The 21534-nt window shown below is 44.5% G+C and overlaps 1 protein-coding gene across 1 annotated transcript; it reads left to right on the top strand.

Annotated features, from left to right (window-relative positions):
* Positions 1–786: 786 nt before the first annotated feature.
* LOC124575898 (trypsin-7-like) lies at positions 787–18437 on the top strand. Its single transcript, XM_047131206.1, has 2 exons — positions 787–1170; positions 17805–18437. The coding sequence occupies exons 1-2, from the start codon at positions 808–810 to the stop codon at positions 18207–18209; spliced, it is 768 nt and encodes a 255-aa protein (XP_046987162.1). The 5' UTR covers positions 787–807; the 3' UTR covers positions 18210–18437.
* The last annotated feature ends 3097 nt before the right edge of the window (positions 18438–21534 follow it).

Genomic DNA, 21534 nt, shown 5'->3' on the forward strand with positions numbered 1-21534 from the left:
AAACTCCAGTGGAAGACTTTGCTGGAGAGACGCTCAGTAGCTCGGTACGGGCTTTTGTTGAAGTTTCGAGAACATACCTTCACCGAGGAGTCAGGCAGTATATTGCTCCCTCCTACGTATATCTCGCGAAGAGACCGTGAGGATAAAATCAGAGAGATTAGTGTCCACACAGAGCCATACCGACAATCTTTCTTTCCACGAACAATACGAGACAGGAATAGAAGGGAGATCTGATAGAAGTACTGAAAGTAGCCTCCGCCACACACCGTCAGGTGGCTTGCGGATTATGGATGTAGATGTAGACGTCTAGAAGCTTATATCAGTGCCAACAGTAAGCACACAGGCTACTAGAACTGAGTTACGTGAATTAGAGAGACATGACTTCTATTTTCTCTAAGTGTGCCAATACTTTTTTGATATGTAGAGCAACTGATTTCTTTTAGTGAAGTAATACTTTGTTGCGAGAAACATATGTTTATTATTGTGCATTATTAAATATAACAGAGGGCCTTTATTTGTTTGTAATGTATACATGATGGTAGGTGTATCAGTAGTTTATTGTGCCACTGTACGTGCGAATTCCAACGGAGAATTCCAGGGCGAGGTAACAAAACGGAGATATACGCTCACAGGAGGCTGAGAGATGGTGAGATACTATTAAGAGCAGCTGGGTTGCCCAGCTGATAGCGCGGGAAGACTCCACGCCTCGGGACGTTATCGCGAGCGCGCTGGGGTCAGCAGCGGCGCCCGGCGATAGCGCTGCGAGCACTCGCGCCGCGGCACGGACACCGAGCGGCAGTGAGCGGCATGGCACGGCGTCGCGATCCCACCCCCGTGCTGATCCTGCTGCTGCTGGCGGCGGCTACGTCTTCTGTGGGGGCGCCGCGGCGGAAGCGCATCGTGGGCGGCAGCCCGGCCGCCATCGCCGACTTCCCGTGGCAGCTGTCGCTGCAGTACGACGGGTCGCACACGTGCGGCGCGGCCGTCATCGGCGGCGAGTGGGCGCTGACGGCCAAGTCGTGCGTGGGCACCGACCACCTGGAGCACCTGCAGCTGCGCGCCGGCAGCGCCACTCGCTCCAGCGGCGGGTCGCTGCACAACGTGACGGAGGCCGTGCGCCACTACCTGGCGCTGCCCACCACAATGGACTACGACTTCGCGCTGCTCAAGGTGCGCCGCGCTCTCTGCTCCACTCTGCCCCGACTGCAAGGCTAGCTTACGAGGCACTAAATCACCAAACGAGGCGCATGTGCGGCGCGCGGTTGCTCAAGTCCCTGTAGAAACTAAACCGTTCGGAGATATGAAGCTTCCTGGCAGATTAAAATTGTGTGCCGCAGCGAGACTCGAACTCGGGACCTTTTCCTTTCGCGGGCGAGTGCTCTACCAACTGAGCTATCCAAGCACTACTCAGGCCTCGTCCTCACAGCTTCACTTCTGCATCTCAGTCTCCTACGTTCCAAACTTTACAGAAGCTGCAGAACTAGCACTCCTGAAAGAAACCGTTCGCACTCTGGCAATATTAAAATGCAGACGCGCGGGATTAGCCGAGCGGTGTGAGGCGCTGCAGTCATGAACTGTGCGGCTGGTCCCGGCGGAGGTTCGAGTCATCCCTCGGGCATGGATGTGTGTGTTTGTCCTTAAGATAATTTAGGTTAAGTAGTGTGTAAGCTTAGGGACTGATGACCTTAGCAGTTAAGTCCAATGAAATTAAAAAAAAAAAAAATTAAAATGCACTGCACAACAAAACTGAAGGATCACTTTTTCGAAGCCCGTCATTTTCACATATTGCGCCTCTTAACTTTCATTACATATTTTTTGGATGCAGTCTGCCTTTGGCAGAACACGGTTTTGTTATATATCCCATACATCCTTCACAGCAGTTGCAGCATCATCTGTGCGATTTTATTTTATGGCAGTTAAACATAAAGAATGCTCTTTACTATTTGTACACATGTAAATATTGGTTTTAAAAATCGTAATTACAAATTTTTGAAGAATGCATAAAATTAAGTATTTATAACTCTTTTTACCACATGCTGTGGTTTTCCTGAGGTATGTTTTTATAGTGCCTTTTTTTCTTTCACAGTTTGTCATGTGCAATCATATAGAAGTCAATGTAGACAAATAATTAAAGCAAAAATTACGATTTGGAAACTGTTCTGGCTATGCCTGAAATTAAGTCTATTTGGCAGGTTTCACTGTCACTGTTCCACTGTTTACCAGCTGTAAAAATAAGACGGCGGACAGTGGAAGAGTTGAAGCTATTCCTGGCGGTTGCTTTCAATCTTTCAGACTTGTAGGTGTTTATTTTGTGTGTGTGTGTGTGTGTGTGTGTGCGTGTGTGTGTGCACGGGCGAAAGGTAACTGGGGGGGGGGGGCGTTTCTATGTTGTTGTGGTCTTCAGCCCAGAGACTAGTTTGATGCAGTTCTCCATGCTGCTCTATCCTGTGCAAGCTTCTTCATCTCCTAGTACTTACTGCAACCTACATCCTTCTGAATCTGCTTAGTGTATTCATCTCTTGGTCTCCCTATACGATTTTTACGCTCCACGCTGCCCTCCAATGCTAAATTTGTGATCCCTTGAGCCCTCAGAACATGTCCTACCAACCGGTCCCTTCTTCTTGTCAAGTTGTGCCACAAACTCCTCTTCTCCCCAATTCTATTCAATACCTCCTCAATTAGTCATGTGATCTAACCATCTAATCTTCAGCATTCTTCTGTAGCAACACATTTCAAAAGCTTCTATTCTCTTCTTGTCCAAACTATTTATCGTCCATGTTTCACTTCCATACATGGCTACACTCCGTACAAATACTTTCAGAAACGACTTCCTGACACTTAAATCTATACTCGATGTTAACAAATTTCTCTTCTTCAGAAACGCTTTCCTTGCCATTGCCAGTCTACATTTTATATCCTGTCTACTTCGACCATCATCAGTTATTTTGCTCCCCAAATAGCAAAACTCCTTTACTACTGTCTCATTTCCTAATCTAATTCCCTCAGCATCACCCGACTTAATTCGACTACATTCCATTGTCCTCGTTTTGTTATTGTTGATGTTCGTCTTATATCCTCCTTTCAAGACACTGTCCATTCCGTTCAGCTGCTCTTCCGAGTCGTTTGCTGTCTCTGACAGAATTACAATGTCATCGGCGAACCTCAATGTTTTTATTTCTTCTCCATGGATTTTAATACCTACTCCGAACTTTTCTTTTGTTTCCTTTACTGCTTGCTCAATATACAGATTGAATAACATCGGGGAGAGGCTACAATCCTGTCTCACTCCCTTCCCAATCACTGCTTCCGTTTCATGTCCCTCGACTCTTATAACTGCCATCTGGTTTCTGTACAAATTGTAAATAGCCTTTCGCTCCCTGTATTTTATCCCTGCCACCTTTAGAATTTGAAAGAGAGTATTCCAGTCAACATTGTCAAAAGCTTTCTCTAAGTCTACTAATGCTAAAAACGTAGGTTTGCCTTTCCTTCATCTTTCTTCTAAGATAAGTCGTAAGGTCAGTATTGCTCCACGTGTTAGGTTGGTGTTATCTAATAAGTCTTTGAGTGCAGAGAACAGAGTTCCATTGCAGAGATCTGTGTATTCATGTATTACGTGTTTTCCTTCAACTAAGGCTTTTTGTATTACATATTTTTCTTCAGTTATTAGTTTTTGTGGGGGGGCTCTTGCTCCATTTGAGAATTTTCAAGTCAGTAGTGCTGTCTGTTGGGCTATGTTTCTTGTCCATGAGGTTTTCAGCAAATGTGGAATGACAGGTGTTACTTTTTAATGCTCTTCTGTGTTCTGTCTACCTGCTATTAAAGTTTCTGCTTGTCTGTCCTATATAAACAGATTTGCAATCCTGACATGTTTGTCGGTAAATACCAGATGCGTTGTGTTTGTCTGTGGTTGTCTTAAGTTTTCTCTGTGTTGAGTTTTCTGTCCTGTAGCCTATTTTTAGTATCTTACCTACTCTGTGGGCTGTTTTGTTGTTATAGGTGAGAGTGAAGCACTTGTTTGTTGTTGTGGGTGTTTCTTATTCATGTATTGTTAAAGCAGACACAGAGAAAAGAGCTTCAACCTGAACATGATTACGTAAGTTTCATGTTTGCCTCAGAGGTGTGTGCACCCTTCCTTTGTGAAGCGTGGCGCCCTTCGACATCAGCCTCGGGCTCGACGACGTGTCAGACAGCGAGGTGTCGACTCAGGTGGAAAAAAGGCCAGAGCTCAGAAGTTCATGTGACGTGTAAGGTGGCTTAACGACGTCACATTGGCACCAAACTTCACAATTCTGTCCAAAGCCGCTGCCGACGTGTCACACATTGAAAAGGTTGTCACAGACGCCACAGAAAGATCCGTACTTAAACACTTGAAAATTGCTCAAGTCACACCAATACCCAAAAAGGGAAGTAGGAGTAATCCGCTGAACTACAGACTTATATCACTAACGTCGATTTTCAGTAAGGTTTTGGAACGTATACTGTATTCGAACATTATGAAGTACTTCGAAGAAAACGATTTATTGACACATAGTCAGCACTGATTCAGAAAATATCGTTCTTGTGAAACACAACTAGCTGTTTATACTCATGAAGTAATAAGTGCTATAGACAAGGGATGTCAAGTTGATTCCATATTTTTAGATTTCCAGAAGACTTTCGACACCGTTCCTCACAAGCGTCTTCTAACCAAACTGCGTGACTACGGAGTATCGTCTCAGTTGTGCGACTGGATTCGTGATTTCCTGTCAGAAAGGTCACAGTTCGTAGTAATATACGGAAAGTCAACGAGTTAAACAGAAGTAATATTCGGCGTTCCCCATCTATATTAACGACATAGGAGACAATCTGAGTAGCCGTCTTAGATTGTTTGCAGATGATGCTGTCATTTACCGTCTTGTAAAGTCATTAGATGATCTAAACGACTTGCAAAATGATTTAGATAAGATATCTGTATGGTGCGAAAAGTGGCAATTGACGCTGAATAAGGAAAAGTGCGAAGTTATTCACATGAGTACTAAAAGAAATCAGCCAAATTTCGATTATGCGATAAGTCACACAAATCCGAGGTCTGTAAATTCAACTAAATACTTAGGGATTACAACTACAAATAACCTAAATTGGAACGATGACATAGATAATATTGTGAGTAGAGCAAACCAAAGACTGCGATTCATTGGCAGAACACTTAGAAGGTGCAACAGGTCTACTAAAGAGACTGCTTACACTACGCTTGTTCGCCCTATTCTGGAGTATTGCTGTGCGGTGTGGGATCCGCATCAGGTGGGACTGACGGATGACATCGAAAAAGTACAAAGAAGGGCAGCTAATTTTGTATTATCGCGAAATAGGGGAGATAGTGTCACAGACATCATACGTGAATTGGAGTGGCAATCATTAAAACAAAGTCTTCTTTCTCGTTGCTACTGGATCTTCTCATGAAATTTCAATCACCAGTTTTCTTCCCCGATTGCGAAAACATTCTGTTGCCACCCACCTACACAGGGAGAAATGATCATCACGATAAAATAAGAGAAATCAGGGCTCGCACTGAAAAATTTAAGTGCTCGTTTATCCCGCGTGCCGTTCGAGAGTGGAACGGTAGAGAAACAGCATGAAGGTGGTTCATTTAACCCTCTGCCATGCACTTTATTGTGAATAGCAGTGATCTGAAGTAGCAAAGGGTGTTTGTACTTTTTCATCCCTCCTATTTCTCGTCCTGCTGTGGCGTGATCAGGGAGAACGGCGCGGGTTGGGAGAGTGTGATATTGACACATACGCGAATAAAACGGCGAAATGTCCTTTTAGGACCCACCAGTTTGGTAAAACTCTCGGTCACACCAAACAACCTCTGTTGAGCGCCTTGAAAATGTACCTGTACAGACAGAACCTGTGACGAAAATACCACGGCCCCTGCTGCTGCTCTTTAGCCACCATACTGCTGGTCAGTAAGTGGCTAGTCTCGTGTTCTCTCTGTACAGGTGGGCAAGGGCCACAGAGGGTTTTGCCCAATTGGGTAGTCTTACGTTAGAGGCACCCTTCGCACTTTTATTCACGCATGTGTCAGTGTCACGTCCCCCCGTGATCACCTCAGAGGTGGACGCAAAATAGGAGCGCTGAGAAAAGCGTAACCACCCTTAGCTGCTTTGTATCGCAATGAGATTTCGTTGATCTGGACAGTCACTAGTGGTTCCAGAGCGAAAAATGCGGAACTACTGTGCTTCAAAGAGGTATGATCATCACCGATGGGGAGGCGGCCCCACAATGTATTAGAAGGGATAAACGCCCGAGGGTGTTAGCAGTGGCCAAGGTTGTCAAGAACGTCTTCTTGTTACTCGCGCGAGCACGAATTGTCGTTTTCGACCGCGAAATGTGAGAGAATCGACGCCCCAGAGAGGGTGGTGGTTTCACTGTCCTGTATGCCAGCCCCTGCGGCCTTTTCGTGCCTATTATGAGTGAGGGTGTTTTCCTGGGCTCATTGGGAAACTGCGTGGTTTCAAAGATGGTCGTCGATGTTCTGATTTCGATTGCAGAGGAGTCTGAGGAAGGGGTGAAATATGGATAAGAGGGAGTGTGACAACATTCCAATCATATGACACGTCCACCGTGCCACTGGTCAGAATTGTGGTACAATTTGGTGGGTCAATACACCCACATTACACGTCACACGAACTTCTGATTCGTCCCATTTTCTTACAGGTGTCGACACCTTCTTATTCGAAGCGTCGTGGAGCCCGATGGTGACGTCGCAGGGCCTCAGGCTTTTGCACCATTACAACGGATGTTGTACGCACCTTTGAGCCAAACATTACAACGGGAGGAAATTTCGGGGTTTCGAAAATGTGATTCTTTAGTTCTGTTGCGCCATGTAGTAGTAGCATGTGGTTTGAGGTTAGGCGTTGTGTAGGTAGCGTGTCAACAAAGATAAATATGAAGTGACGAACGGAGCAAATTGTTCGCTTCTTTGACATCCATGCCATGCATAGTTGTTTGTGGGTTTTCGATAATGGTGATTACAGAAACATGGATAGACTCACAGTATCTGATGTGTAGATGAAAATTCTTTCCCTTACAAACACATACACAAATGACTTACGAAAAATAAAAGTGAACAGAACATCAGGGTGTGAAAGAGCCCACATCTACTGACTGACCCTCTAACCACGCCTAACTAGATTTTAAGAAGACAATTATACAAAAGTTAGCTGAGCTTCTAAATCGCTGACGTAACACACGATATCTCCAATTGTAATTGACAAATATGTGCGTAACCAATACTCTCCTCACACTGTCTATAACGCTCTGAGAACAAGAGTTTACTGTAACGTCACACACATTTAACATAGGGTGTACATAAAGTCCGGGAAGACCTTCAATTATTTATTGCACGAGAACTGAACATTGTACAGATGTCATACATATTGCATTTTTAACTGAAACTCTGAAAGTTTTTTTTTTTACAAACATTCGATATGCAATGTAGATTTCGACAAGATATGGTTCATGCAAGACTGAGTTCGACCCCATCGAAGCAGGAGAGTGTTTGATGTCCTGGAGGAGCACTTTGGGGACCGCATTCTGGCTCTGCGGTACGCAGAGGCCACTGGCTAGGGCCTCGATTGGCCACCGTATTCTCCGGATCTAAATTAGTATACGGCCGGGAGAGCGGTGTGTTGACCGCATGCCCCTCCATATAGGCATCCAGTGGTGCCTGTTGGCTGAGGATGACACGGCGGCCGATCTGTACCATTGGTCTGTCCGGGCGCAGTTTAGTTTCTTTGATCACATGCGACTCCTCTTTGACAGGTGTACAGAAAGAACGCCAAAATCATTGCTGAGCTGAAAACAAGCCATTCAGGAGGTCGTCGACACCATCGGTGTTCAGACACTTCATTGGGTCATGCAGAAAGTCGCTATTCGTCTGCGCCATATCAACGTCAGAGATGGCAGACATATCGAACATGTCATAACTTAAATCCGAATATCTTTAGTGACGTTTATGAAATCCAGGTAACAGGTTGAAGATAGGAAAGGACCAAACATGAACACGCGGAAGGGAGACCCATCAGATTCCGTCATTTTCACCAAATTAACATTTATTTAAGAGAAACATATTGAGCAATTAAATTCCAGATTAATAACAACATGAAAAACATCATAATTATAGTTACATATAAAGTGACATACTACTGAAATTAACCAACATAAACAAAAGGAAACAGTTTCCAATAAAAACAAAGCATATGAGTTTATGAAAAGTAAGAATGAAATTTGAATCGTTCAGTAAAGGGAAACTACATTTACCAAATACAAAGCACATCAGGTTTTAAGAAGAACAGTTACTAGAGAATTTGGACGCTCTGCTTTTATGAACGGTAAGAGGATCAACAGCTCGATTATAATTTACAAACGTTGATGAGGTAATCCCAATAAACTCCATTGCCTACAACCCTGGCGACAGTCGCCCAACCCAGGTACAACTCCAAGGAACAAGACAACTACTCAACTTTGATACGTATGACGGAAGACTCGGCAAAAGCGCTCCCGCGGCAATAACTTAGATGTCGGGCGCTGGGCAGGGTTCCGCCAAGGTAGCGGCCCAGAACTCACGGTGCAAACACCAAGGTAGACTCGCGTGTTTCGCAATCAACTGTGAACGCAAATCACACGCGTGGCAGCACCCTCAAACAGTAGCAGAATATACATTATCTAATGATGAGACTCGGTTTAACAAGATAAATACAACGCGTAACCTTAGATAAAACACGTAGTTAAAGCCAAACTTACATAAATAAACTTATATATATGACGGTAGTATCTGTTCCCGAAAGAACAGTTACCGTGGATGACCATGCAGCTTTGCTAGAAATGAAATGATAATTAAATGGACACCCTAGCTGCAAACAGGCTCAGATGGATAGAGCGTCTGCCATGTAGCAGAAGATCCCGGGTTCGAGTCCCGGTCGGGGCACACATTTTCAACATGTCCCCAATGAAGTACCTCAACGCCTGTTTGCAGCTAGGGTGGCCATTTAATTATCATTTCATTTCTAGCAAAGCTGCATGGTTATCCACGGTAACTGTTCTTTCGGGAACAGATACTACCGTCATATACAGTTAAAATATGGCTTCCCGGCCATTGACCTTCTTGTGCGAACGCACACGCAATGCCCGAACTCGTACGGGACTTGGTAGATTAATCTGCCACGAGTAATGAGTATGATGGGCAAACATCTATTAGGCGCACTACGAATGTAGTGGTGTGGACATGTTGGGAATGTGGATCTCACGGGGAGCGTGCAAGGGATAAGTCCCTGCAGACGCACTATCCTCTGTGCCCGCGGTGGCTCAGATGGATAGAGCGTCTGCCATATATCAGGAGATCCCGGGTTCGAGTCCCGGTCGGGGCACACGTTTTCAACATGTCCCCAATGAAGTACATCAACGCCTGTTTGCAGCTAGGGTGTCCATTTAATTATCATTTCAAACTTATATATATTATTAATATTTTTGATTATTCCCTTTTGAGAAAGCGACTGAACTTGAGTAGTCACCATTTCTTCTTCTTTCTTCGTTCTTCCCAAATCTCTTCATGCGTTCACTGTGTTCTCTCTTGCGTTCTTCCGACCATCTTTTTCCCGTTCTGCCGGCCGTTGTGGCGGAGCGGTTCTAGGCGCTTGAGTCCGGAACCGCGCTGCTGCTACACTCGCAGGTTCGAATCCTGCCTCGGGCATAGATGTGTGTGATGTCTTTAGGTTAGTTAGGTTTAACTAGTTCTAAGTCTAGAGGACTGATGACCTCAGATGTTAAGTCCCATAGTGCTCAGAGCCATTTGAACCATTTTCCCGTTCTGTTCTCCGTATATTCTTGTTTAAGTGTGTGTTTCTGTATGGAGTTTCTAAACTGTTCTCTATTATTTATGTTGTCTTGTGTGATTCCCAATTCTTTAATGTCTTCTTCTGCTTCAGTGATCCACTTTGCGTTGTCTTTGCTCTTGTTTACTATCTCAAAGATTTGTCTCGTGAGCCTGCTTTTATTCATCCGGCTGATATGTCCATAAAATTTCATCCTTCTTTTTCTGATGGTGTCTGTTATTGTTTCTATGTCTTTGTAAATCTCTCTAGTTGGCCTCTTCATCCAAATTCCTTCCCGAAACACTGGTCCATACATTTTCTTCAGGATTTTTCTTTCCTGCTTTTCAATCTCTCTGATCTTCGGACGACCATGAATCACTGTAGTTTCTCGAGCATAAAGTACTTCTGGTAGGACTACTGTGTTGTAATGCGTATTGACAGAAATAGGTTTCTTATTATAGTGATTCCAAGTGAGCTTATATGCTTTTTGTAATCTCGAGATTCTATCTTTATTGGCTAATGAGTTCAGTCCTGATGCTTGGATTATCTCTCTCAGATATCTGAAGTGGGCAACTTGTGACACTTTCCCGTACTGACAAGTAATGGGGATATTATCTACAGGTTTGTGTTCCATATACTGTCTTCTCTCCAAGGAACAAGACAACTACTCAACTTTGATACGTATGACGGAAGACTCGGCAAAAGCGCTCCCGCGGCAATAACTTAGGCATCCAGTGGTGCCTGTTGGCTGAGGATGACACGGCGGCCGATCTGTACCATTGGTCTGTCCGGGCGCAGTTTAGTTTCTTTGATCACATGCGACTCCTCTTTGACAGGTGTACAGAAAGAACGCCAAAATCAGTTTTCTGTGAGATGTCGTGTAGTTTTTCCAATGCAAGTTTGGTTTCCTCCCTATTGTTCGTTAGAATGGCAAGATATTCCGCGAAAGCCAGACACTTCACCCTAATTCTCTGCTCTTTTTTTTATCCCTATCTGAATCCCTTTTATTTCCTTTTCCCATGTCCTTACAATTTTTTCCAGAACCATGTTAAACAGAAGGGGGGACATCCCATCTCCTTGTCGAACACCAATATGAAATGCTTCTGATGTTTCTCCCATTAATTTAAGTTTGGCGGTTGTATCTGTTAATGCCAGTTGAATAATTGACCTTGTTTTCCTGTCAATCCTGAACTCCTTTAAAGTGTGAAATAATGTTTGCCTATCTATTAAATCGTAAGCCTTTTTAAAATCGACAAAAGTTAAGACAGTAGATCGACCTTTGCGAAACCCTACCTGATACTCCCCTATTAACTCGCTAAGATTGGGAGATAATTAGAATGGATTTTGTCGTACACAATAAATACATATGCCTCTGTCTAGGTAAGATGATAAGTGATTATATGTAACTAAAGAGGGGCAGGTACAAACTGAGCAGTTGCAGTTAAACCCCCTGATGCATGAGTAAGTATTGCTAAAACGCCTTGACAAACATCAGTTAAGGTGAGCATAAGAAAAGCAGAAAATTTCACTCAGTAGTAGCCATACGTAATTCAGTTGTGACTAAGACACATCAACGTAGGTTAGAATAAATACACTTTTACTAAATCACAATTAGATTTCAAATTCATACCCAGTACCTGATACAATGCCATGACATTGCCAGTCACCGGTGTTACCGCTTCAATTCATGAAACCTTCCCGTCTCCTCTATATCTCTCTTGTTACTCAACCTTCCCTTTTACAATAACCTTCCCTTAGGATTTCTATCTCTTGCTTAGTAATAACAAATGAAATCTTCCCTTTGAAATTAATTCTCTTTCTCAATCTTCGCATACAAATTTAAATGCTGCTTATTAAAAGTGATTATTTCGACGAAACATAGAATGTGTCGTCGTCGTGGCCCTCAGTCGTTACCTGCAATAACCCAAAACTGTTCCTTAACTTTTTTTTACTGTTACTGGATCGCCATCTGACTGCTACATCGAACTGCAACGTGAATATACTTAGTCTGTTTTACTATACTCTATTAGCTACTGGTGGGCTGTCATAATAAGTGGCTGTATTTATTACCAAAGCTGACGCTATTCTTTAATAGCAAAGCTGACATTATTCTTTAATTAATTTGACTGAAGTTACGTAATTCATAGTTAAACTTTTTCTTGACAACAATAAAATTTTGCAAAGTTTTACGTTGATAGTTTTTGGGACGAATTATAATCAGTAATGCAATATTGCTTGCAAAAATTAATTATATTCTGAATGAAATGATTTTACAAACGTTCAAATGGGACTTACTTTTTACAATAATCTTACAACTAGCATTGCGCAAACATACCTTCAGTAGTCTTGAGTTTCTCAAAAAATTAATTCAATAATATTAGTTCCTCTTATGATAATAGTTAGCTGATGTCTGTGTACATCCGTTTATAATCTCTTGTAAATCATAGCTAGTGGCTGGCAGGCACACCGCTCCTCTCAACATCTCGCTTCAGACCTGCTACCGACTCGCTTCACATATCGCTTACTACTGACTTCCTACGAACGCTAAAGTGCGGTCTCTTCCGCCAACAATCCTTTTAGGTGCAGACAATCCCTGCTACCATTACAAAATATATCAATGCGCGGTCTTTCCCGCTCTTTTCTTAAAACGTATCTATACGGGGTCTCTACCGCCCTTTTTAAAATTATATCAATATGCGGTCTCTCCTGCCAACAATACTTTGGTGCAGACATTGCCTGCTACCTCAAATCTTTCCAAGATGACAAATATTAATTATTCCTACTTAATCCTATAAATAAAATATAAACATCTTTCATAAATTGTGGTTTGACAATAGACAATAGAGATATACAGGTCTTACGTTCATAACATCGTACCCCAAGCGGGTGCACACTAGGGGTTAACCAATTAAAAGAATGTCTCGACTTGGAAGAAGGCGCACTAACAAACTATTGGCCACTCTCAGACCAAGGCACACCGCACAACGAACAAACACATATTATTCACTGAGCAAGACACAAAAATATTGCGGCAATTTTCCTTTAAACAATCAAACGACAGTGCCAGCATATCAATAGGTAGTATGTTATGGTGCTCTCTCCGCACCGTCAACTATCCTTTTTAACTCCTTTTCAAATTCTAACATTCTGCGAGGTGTCTGTTTGTTCTAAGTCGTGTCTCCCTACCACTTTCGCGCAACGACGCTCTGAGCGTGAGTTTTAGGGAATTGACTAGTTTGAACCTGGGACGTGTTGCTGGTAAGTAGACGCCAGACCACACATGACATGTAGAGTTCAGAAGAATTCAGTGAGACTAGCGATGACATAATCAAATACTTAATGATTTCAGCGTCAGCTCCGCTGCACTCCCTGTAAAAGAACCTTAATACTAACTAAATTTAGTGGAAGCGGTTCAAGGCTTTCCTATTTTTAGTTAGCTGGTAAAATAACGTCGAAAAAGCAGTTAAGTTTACCATTGTTTATAAATTGCGCTGTTGATGAAAGGAAATATTTTAATACAGGATGATAAAAACCAACTACATTCAACAAAAATGTTAACGAATATTCCCTGAATGGGTTTCCAAGTTCTATAATGGATCCAAGGATGACGTATGCCATATCACATCTACAATCTAGGTTTAAATTAAGTTTCATAAAAGAGAAAACTATCAAAAATGGTGTACAGTGACCCTCAATTATCTTTAGTTACTTATTTAACTTGTCGTAAATTACAGTGGCTGATGTGGCTTCTCAATAATTATATAATGGAAAAATCATTGCGTTTCAGATTTTAACTTCTAGTAGCAAATGTGAATACCATGAGCTTTAATTGACGATCGACACAAGTATTACGCAAAAAGGGGATGTAACAGATGAGACTTCTGCAGTTCTGAGTGAAGCCTTATGCGCTCTTATGCAGCATCGCGTGCGTTCATTACCTTGTCTGTGGTTAGCGTCGGGGGGTAGCGGGTGGCGCAGCTCCACACACCTCACCGTCTCGGTAGCAACTCACTCTAACCTCTCCTACTACAATTTCCCGAAGTTGGTTTAAGAAAAAGGTATCTGGCTGTGTTTTCAACTTACCAATCAGGGTCTCAATGTTAACCTTTTGCTCCGCCTACAAAAATTTTGTCTGTCCAATGAGAAACCTTATACTTTTTGTTGTGGGGCAATGTTTTTAATGTTTGCAACGTAACAGAGACGCGTATAGTCTCACGCTAAAACTTGCAGCTGTTGTGGTCCTTTTAGTGTTATCGTAAGATCTATAATGTTCTTTTGGAGCGCTGTATCTTTTAACATGGGCTGGGAGGTGGTCCTGGCGGTCGGACGGCGACGTGGGTATCCGTCCCTATCATAGGGCCTTCTAGCTTAACACGGCTCTGCTCTCGGCTTCTGTTCTCTTTTCTCCCCTCGGAACTGCGTCTTTTTCACGGTGGGAAGGTATGACATGCATTTAGGCGTTCTTGTGTTAGTCTGTGGTATTCCATTTGCTCACTCGTTGATCGTATTACTTTGGTTAACTTACTGTCAGGATTTATTCGGAGCTATGTGACATACTGCCGGATTTGCTATCATGTCAGGGTTTTCATGGAAGGTGTTGGGTTTGCCTGACACCTTACAAAATAACAAAAGGAGTCCCCCGTCACCAGAGCTCCAGAGCACGACCTCCGTCCCCTTCTCTAGCGGCTGCCCAACATTCGAAAAGTCGCTCGGCGATCCGGCTGGGTACATGCGCTGTCAAACCCAAATCTGTCCAGCCAGACCCCGCCTCCAGGCACTGTTGCTCCAGCCCCCCTCCTCCCGTCACGTGACGTTCACAACTCACTGCCGCCGCGATGAGCCACCACACCTCAACCAGGAAAACCAGAGATAAGTCACAAGGGAGGCGACTATCGATACCGGTGCCAGAGGTAGTTAGCCCAGCAAACCGAGCCGCCACGTCTCAGTTTACATACTGAATAAAATGTGTGCATGCCATAGTTCGTAACTAATTCATGTCTTTTTCATGTACAGGGTGTTACAAAAAGGTACGGCCAAACTTTCAGGAAACGTTCCTCACACACAAAGAAAGAAAATACACTCCTGGAAATTGAAATAAGAACACCGTGAATTCATTGTCCCAGGAAGGGGAAACTTTATTGACACATTCCTGGGGTCAGATACATCACATGATCACACTGACAGAACCACAGGCACATAGACACAGGCAACAGAGCATGCACAATGTCGGCACTAGTACAGTGTATATCCACCTTTCGCAGCAATGCAAGCTGCTATTCTCCCATGGAGACGATCGTAGAGATGCTGGATGTAGTCCTGTGGAACGGCTTGCCATGCCATTTCCACCTGGCGCCTCAGTCGGACCAGCGTTCGTGCTGCACGTGCAGACCGCGTGAGACGACGCTTCATCCAGTCCCAAACATGCTCAATGGGGGACAGATCCGGAGATCTTGCTGGCCAGGGTGGTTGACTTACACCTTCTAGAGCACGTTGGGTGGCACGGGATACATGCGGACGTGCATTGTCCTGTTGGAACAGCAAGTTCCCTTGCCGGTCTAGGAATGGTAGAACGATGGGTTCGATGACGGTTTGGATGTACCGTGCACTATTCAGTGTCCCCTCGACGATCACCAGTGGTGTACGGCCAGTGTAGGAGATCGCTCCCCACACCATGATGCCGGGAGTTGGCCCTGTGTGCCTCGATCGTATGCAGTCCTGATTGTGGCGCTCACCTGCACGGCGCCAAACACGCATACGACCATCATTGGCACCAAGGCAGAAGCGACTCTCATCGCTGAAGACGACACGTCTCCATTCGTCCCTCCATTCACGCCTGTCGCGACACCACTGGAGGCGGGCTGCACGATGTTGGGGCGTGAGCGGAAGACGGCCTAACGGTGTGCGGGACCGTAGCCCAGCTTCATGGAGACGGTTGCGAATGGTCCTCGCCGATACCCCAGGAGCAACAGTGTCCCTAATTTGCTGGGAAGTGGCGGTGCGGTCCCCTACGGCACTGCGTAGGATCCTACGGTCTTGGCGTGCATCCGTGCGTCGCTGCGGTCCGGTCCCAGGTCGACGGGCACGTGCACCTTCCGCCGACCACCCGGCCTCCCGCATGCCCACTATACGCCCTCGCTCAAAGTCCGTCAACTGCACATACGGTTCACGTCCACGCTGTCGCGGCATGCTACCAGTGTTAAAGACTGCGATGGAGCTCCGTATGCCACGGCAAACTGGCTGACACTGACGGCGGCGGTGCACAAATGCTGCGCAGCTAGCGCCATTCGACGACCAACACCGCGGTTCCTGGTGTGTCCGCTGTGCCGTGCATGTGATCATTGCTTGTACAGCCCTCTCGCAGTGTCCGGAGCAAGTATGGTGGGTCTGACACACCGGTGTCAATGTGTTCTTTTTTCCATTTCCAGGAGTGTATGATTTGTGGACATGTGTCCGGAAACGCTTACTTTCCATGTTAGAGCTCATTTTATTACTTCAAATCACATTAATCGTGGAATGGAAACACACAGCAACAGGACGTACCAGCGTGACTTCAAACACTTTGTTACGGGATATGTTCAAAATGTCCTCCGTTAGCGAGGACACGTGCATCGACCCTCCATCGCATGGAATCCCTCATGCGCTGATGCAGCCCTGGAGAATGGCGTATTGTATCACAGCCGTCCACAATACGAGCACGAAGAGTCTCTACATTTGGTACTGGGGTTCCGTAGACAAGAGCTTTCAAATGCCCCCATAAATGAAAGTCAAGAGGGTTGAGGTCAGGAGAGCGTGGAGGCCATGCAATTGGTCCGCCTCTACCAATCCATCGGTCACCGAATCTGTTGTTGAGAAGCGTACAAACACTTCGACTGAAATGTGCATGAGCTCCATCGTGCATGAGCCACATGTTGTGTTGTACATGTTCTAGCAGCACAGGTAGAGTATCCCGTACGAAATCATGATAATGTGCTCCATTGAGCGTAGGTGAAAGAACATGGGGCCCAATCGAGACATCACCAACAACGCCTGCCCAAACGTTCACAGAAAATCTGTGTTGATGACGTGATTGCACAATTGCGTGCGGATTCTCGTCAGCGCACACATGTTGATTGTGAAAATTTACAATTTGATCACGTTGGAATGAAGCCTCATCCCTAAAGAGAACATTTGCACTGAAATAAGGATTGACACATTGTCGGATGAACCATTCGCAGAAGTGTACCCGTGGAGGCCAATCAGCTGCTGATAGTGCCTGCACACGCTGTACGTGGTACGGAAACAACTGGTTCTCCCGTAGCACTCTCCATACAGTGACGTGGTCAACGTTACCTTGTACAGCAGCAACTTCTCTGACGCTGACATCAGGGTTATCGTCAACTGTACGAAGAATTGCCTCGTCCATTGCAGGTCTTCCCCGGTCGCGAGTCATAGGCTAGAATGCTCCGTGCTCCCTAAGACGCCGATCAATTGCTTCGATCGTCTTCCTGTCGGGACACTTTCGTTCTGGAAATCTGTCTCGATTCAAACGTACCGCGCCACGGCTATTGCCCCGTGCTAATCCATACATCAAATGGGCATCTGCCAACTCCGCATTTGTAAACATTGCACTGACTGCAAAACCACGTTAGTGGTGAACACTAACCTGTTGATGCTACGTACTGATGTGCTTGATGGTAGTACTGTAGAGCAATGAGTCTCATGTCAACACAAGCACCGAAGTCAACATTACCTTCCTTCAATTGGGCCAACTGGCGGTGAATCGAGGAAGTACAGTACATACTGACGAAACTAAAATGAGCTCTAACATGGAAATTAAGCGTTTCCGGACACATGTCGACATATTATCTTTTCTTTATTTGTGTGTGAGGAATGTTTCCCGAAAGTTTGGCCGTACCTTTTTGTAACACCCTATAGTTCAGTAACTCTCACCCTGTATGCACGCCCCCAATGCAGGTCAGCCCTGCGTTCAACCTGGACGATCCAAACGTGAAGGCAGCAGCGCTCCCCGAGGAAGGCTCGGACCCTCCGGCGGGGACTGCAGTGATCGCCACGGGGTGGGGCCGGAACGGCACCTCCGTGGAGCTGCCGGAGACGCTGGAGCAGGTGAGCAGCGCGGTGCTGGAGCGCGCCGACTGCCAGGCGCAGCTGGGCACCTGGTACGTCACCGAGCACATGGTGTGCGCCGGCGCCAGCGACCGGGGGCTCGTGTGCTGGGGCGACACCGGCGGGCCCCTGGTCAGCGGCTCCACCCTCGTGGGCGTCGTGCCCACCACCGGCGTCTCCTGCGACGAGCAGCCCTCCGTCTTCTGCAGGGTCTCCGACGTCCGCTCCTGGATCACCGACAACACCGGCATCTGAGCCAGCTGTGTGGTCCTGCACCGTACCACCTGACTACGTGGCAGATCTGCCTTTTATGGAGCGTTAAATTCTTATCTTCCTTTCCTTCTTTCCCGCTCTGGAAACTAATTAAATAGCGATTGATTTGTTACGTTATTCAGTACGAAAATCTAATTTTTATTTACGTCATTCTTCAGTTGTGAAATATTGTACACGAGTGTCTCAAATAAAAGGATTAGGTGCATCATATGCAGGAGCTTAGCTAAACTATTTTATGACTGAAACTTCCTGGCAGATTAAAACTGTGTGCCGGACCGAGACTCGGACTCGGGACCTTCGCCTTTCGTGGGCAAGTGCTCTACCAACTGAGCCACCCAAGCACGACTCACGCCCCGTCCTCACAGCTTTACTTCTGCCAGTATCTCGTCTCCTATCTTCCAAACTTAACAGAAGCTCTCCTGCGAACCCTGCAGAACTAGCACTCCTGAAAAAAGATATATTGCAAAGACCTGGCTTAGCCACAGCCTGGGGGATGTTTCCAGAATGAGATTTTCACTCTGCAGCGGAGTGTGCGCTGATATGAAACTTCCTGGCAGATTAAAACTGTGTGCAGAACCGAGGCTCGAACTGCGTCCATTTCCATGAAAGATTCTGTTTTGAACTACAACTAGATTGATTGCAGTTACCCTACACGAAATTTATTCTGCAACAACTTAAAATGTTTTTTTCAAAGTGCAGATGTTTTTGATTTATTACGTAATTTCTTAAATTTTGTATTTTATGCTTTCATTACTTTTCAGGTGTCTTTTGCGTTGTGACTCTTATCTAAGATGATGATGTTTGGTTTGTGGGGCGCTCAACTACGCTGTTATCAGCGTCCGTACAAGTTCCCAATCTTTACTCAGTCCAGTCTCGCCACTTTCGTGGATGATGGTGAAATGATGAGGACAACACAAACGCCCAGTCCCCAGGCGGAGAAAAATCCCCAACCCGGCGGGGAATCGAACCCGGTACCCCGTGATCCAGAGGCAGCAACGATAACCACTACACCACGAGCTGCGGACTCTTATCTAAGAAGTAAAAATTAAAGTATGCGCATAGGGATTAATCTTTTCACTACTTGTCACAATTTACATCTGTTTAAAGCTCGATTTTGACGTTAACTTTTAGTATTTGACACACCTAGTTGAGAAGCAAGCATGACGACTGCTTGGCGCAGGTAAGGACCTACCTACACATTTTAACGTTGCACTTTGTATCATACACTTGCTATGACAGACAAAAAAATTGGAATTTCTCTCCATTATAGGTCTATGTATTGGTAATTTTTTTATCTTAGGACGGCCTGAGGAAGGTAATGTGTATCGAAACTGGCCAATAATCAAAATAAAAAACTGCAACCATAGACTAAAACATACATTTGTCCCTTACAAAAATTTACATGTTACATCATCGTGGCACGGGGAAGACTTCAGCGAAGACGCAGATGGAGACCATCGGAATAGCGGAGCTGTCGGATGAAGCAAGCCTGCTTTTAGGGGGTAACAGAAGCCATGTGGAGAGGGATCTCAGACGAGTAGTGAAGGCAGTCCCTCTAGGACAAGGGTAAGTCTGAAGGAGAATTCCCCTGGGACAACAGGTTGCGGACTGTGCTTCAGCCTGGCTCCATGTGTAGGTAAAACAAATACTGCTACGTATCTCAGAAAGAAAGGACTGGTAGATCTAATGGTAAACGGAAATGGGTTGGTGAAAGAACTATTGGAACTGGAACGTGGATAAATCAGGGCCTGAGCAACAAATTCCAATAGGTGGTATCAGAAGTTCAGAAACAGCAAGTAGATATTTTAGTTTTGACAGAGACGAAGAAGACAGGCAGAGTGGTGAAAACGAAATACCAGCATGGTGTTGACAAAGGCACATGGGCTTAAGCTGAGATGCTGTTTCGGTAAATAAAGGATGGAAAGGAAGAATAAAGACTGGGAGGAGGCAAATGAAAGGTTCTTGCAGTTGGTGATTGAAAAGTTTGATAATGAAGGGTTTATAATACCAACATATGCTCCCTCTGACTATGCTGTCATCGCTGATAAAGAAGCATGTTTTGACTGGTGCAACTTCTTCACATCAGGAATAGTTTGTTGTAAGGGATTTAAACAGTAGAGTTGACTCTCGACTAAATAATAGTGCGACTGGGAGATTTGGTGAAGAAATGATGAACAAGAGTGGGAGTAGATTAATCAAAGTACGTGATCAGATGCAATGTCAAATTATGGATGGGTTTTTTCAACAAAGGATATCTGTAAGTACACATGGATTCAACCAACTAGGAATTTAATGTCAGCAAGAGATTTAATAACTGCCAAGGAGGGTAGAAGATCAGGACGTGAGAGTGTTTTGAGTGCCAGAATATCGCCATATGATATTTGGAAGAGTCATAAGCCCCCTAGGCTCCGAAACTTTATTTCATTTTGCTGACGACACATTTTAACGCAGATGGAAAATCTCTTCATAAACATCTGTACTGTGCACAAACGTTTATATATTATCAAAAGCAGTACTAAGCGATGTATTCAAAATGTACTCTTTCCTTGGTTCTGCTACTGGGCACGTTCCTACTGATTCCACGTATCAGCTAATGACTTTAGACATTAACTATAGTTCTCAGATACTTCCACATCTCCCACATGTTGTGACGCTCTTTTCATTGTCCATTCACGAACCTTTTTGTTGAAAGAAATTTATTAGTGCCAAAACAAAATTATTCTCATCATGATCTTTAAAACTAAAACAAATACAACACCACATAAATTTCACCAAACACTATAGATTTCTTGCGCACTGACCTTGGTTCCATCCTTTTGTAGACTCATTACTTATGATTATTAATGCAATCGAAAATAATACTCAGAAGAAACTGCTGAAATATATTACTGTATTGAAGATCATACAAAAGTCGAAGTAAATTACTGATCAACTTACGAGCTCCTGGTAGGATAGTAGAAGAGCTCGAGTGAATAAGGAAAAAGGAAAGATGAATTCACAGAGCTGTGGTAAGCCTTATACCACATAACGAATCTTTCAAACTTACACAGAAAATCACTATTTTGCACTTTCTCACCAAACGCTGCCCTTTGCAAACTATTCATTTCTTTATATATATCTAATGCTTTGCACATCTCAGTCAGTGATAACTTTCTTTAATTTAATGACTTTTTTCTCTTCACTTCAGCATGACATTACTTAAACTGATATTTACTGATTGCATTTCACTTAACTTTTTACGAAGTGTGAAAGTTTTGTATTCTTTGTCAACCAGATCATTAACTTCATTAACACTTTCTTTTACTAC

This window comes from Schistocerca americana, chromosome 1 (assembly GCF_021461395.2).
Source record: "Schistocerca americana isolate TAMUIC-IGC-003095 chromosome 1, iqSchAmer2.1, whole genome shotgun sequence".
Classification (NCBI taxonomy): domain Eukaryota; kingdom Metazoa; phylum Arthropoda; class Insecta; order Orthoptera; family Acrididae; genus Schistocerca; species Schistocerca americana.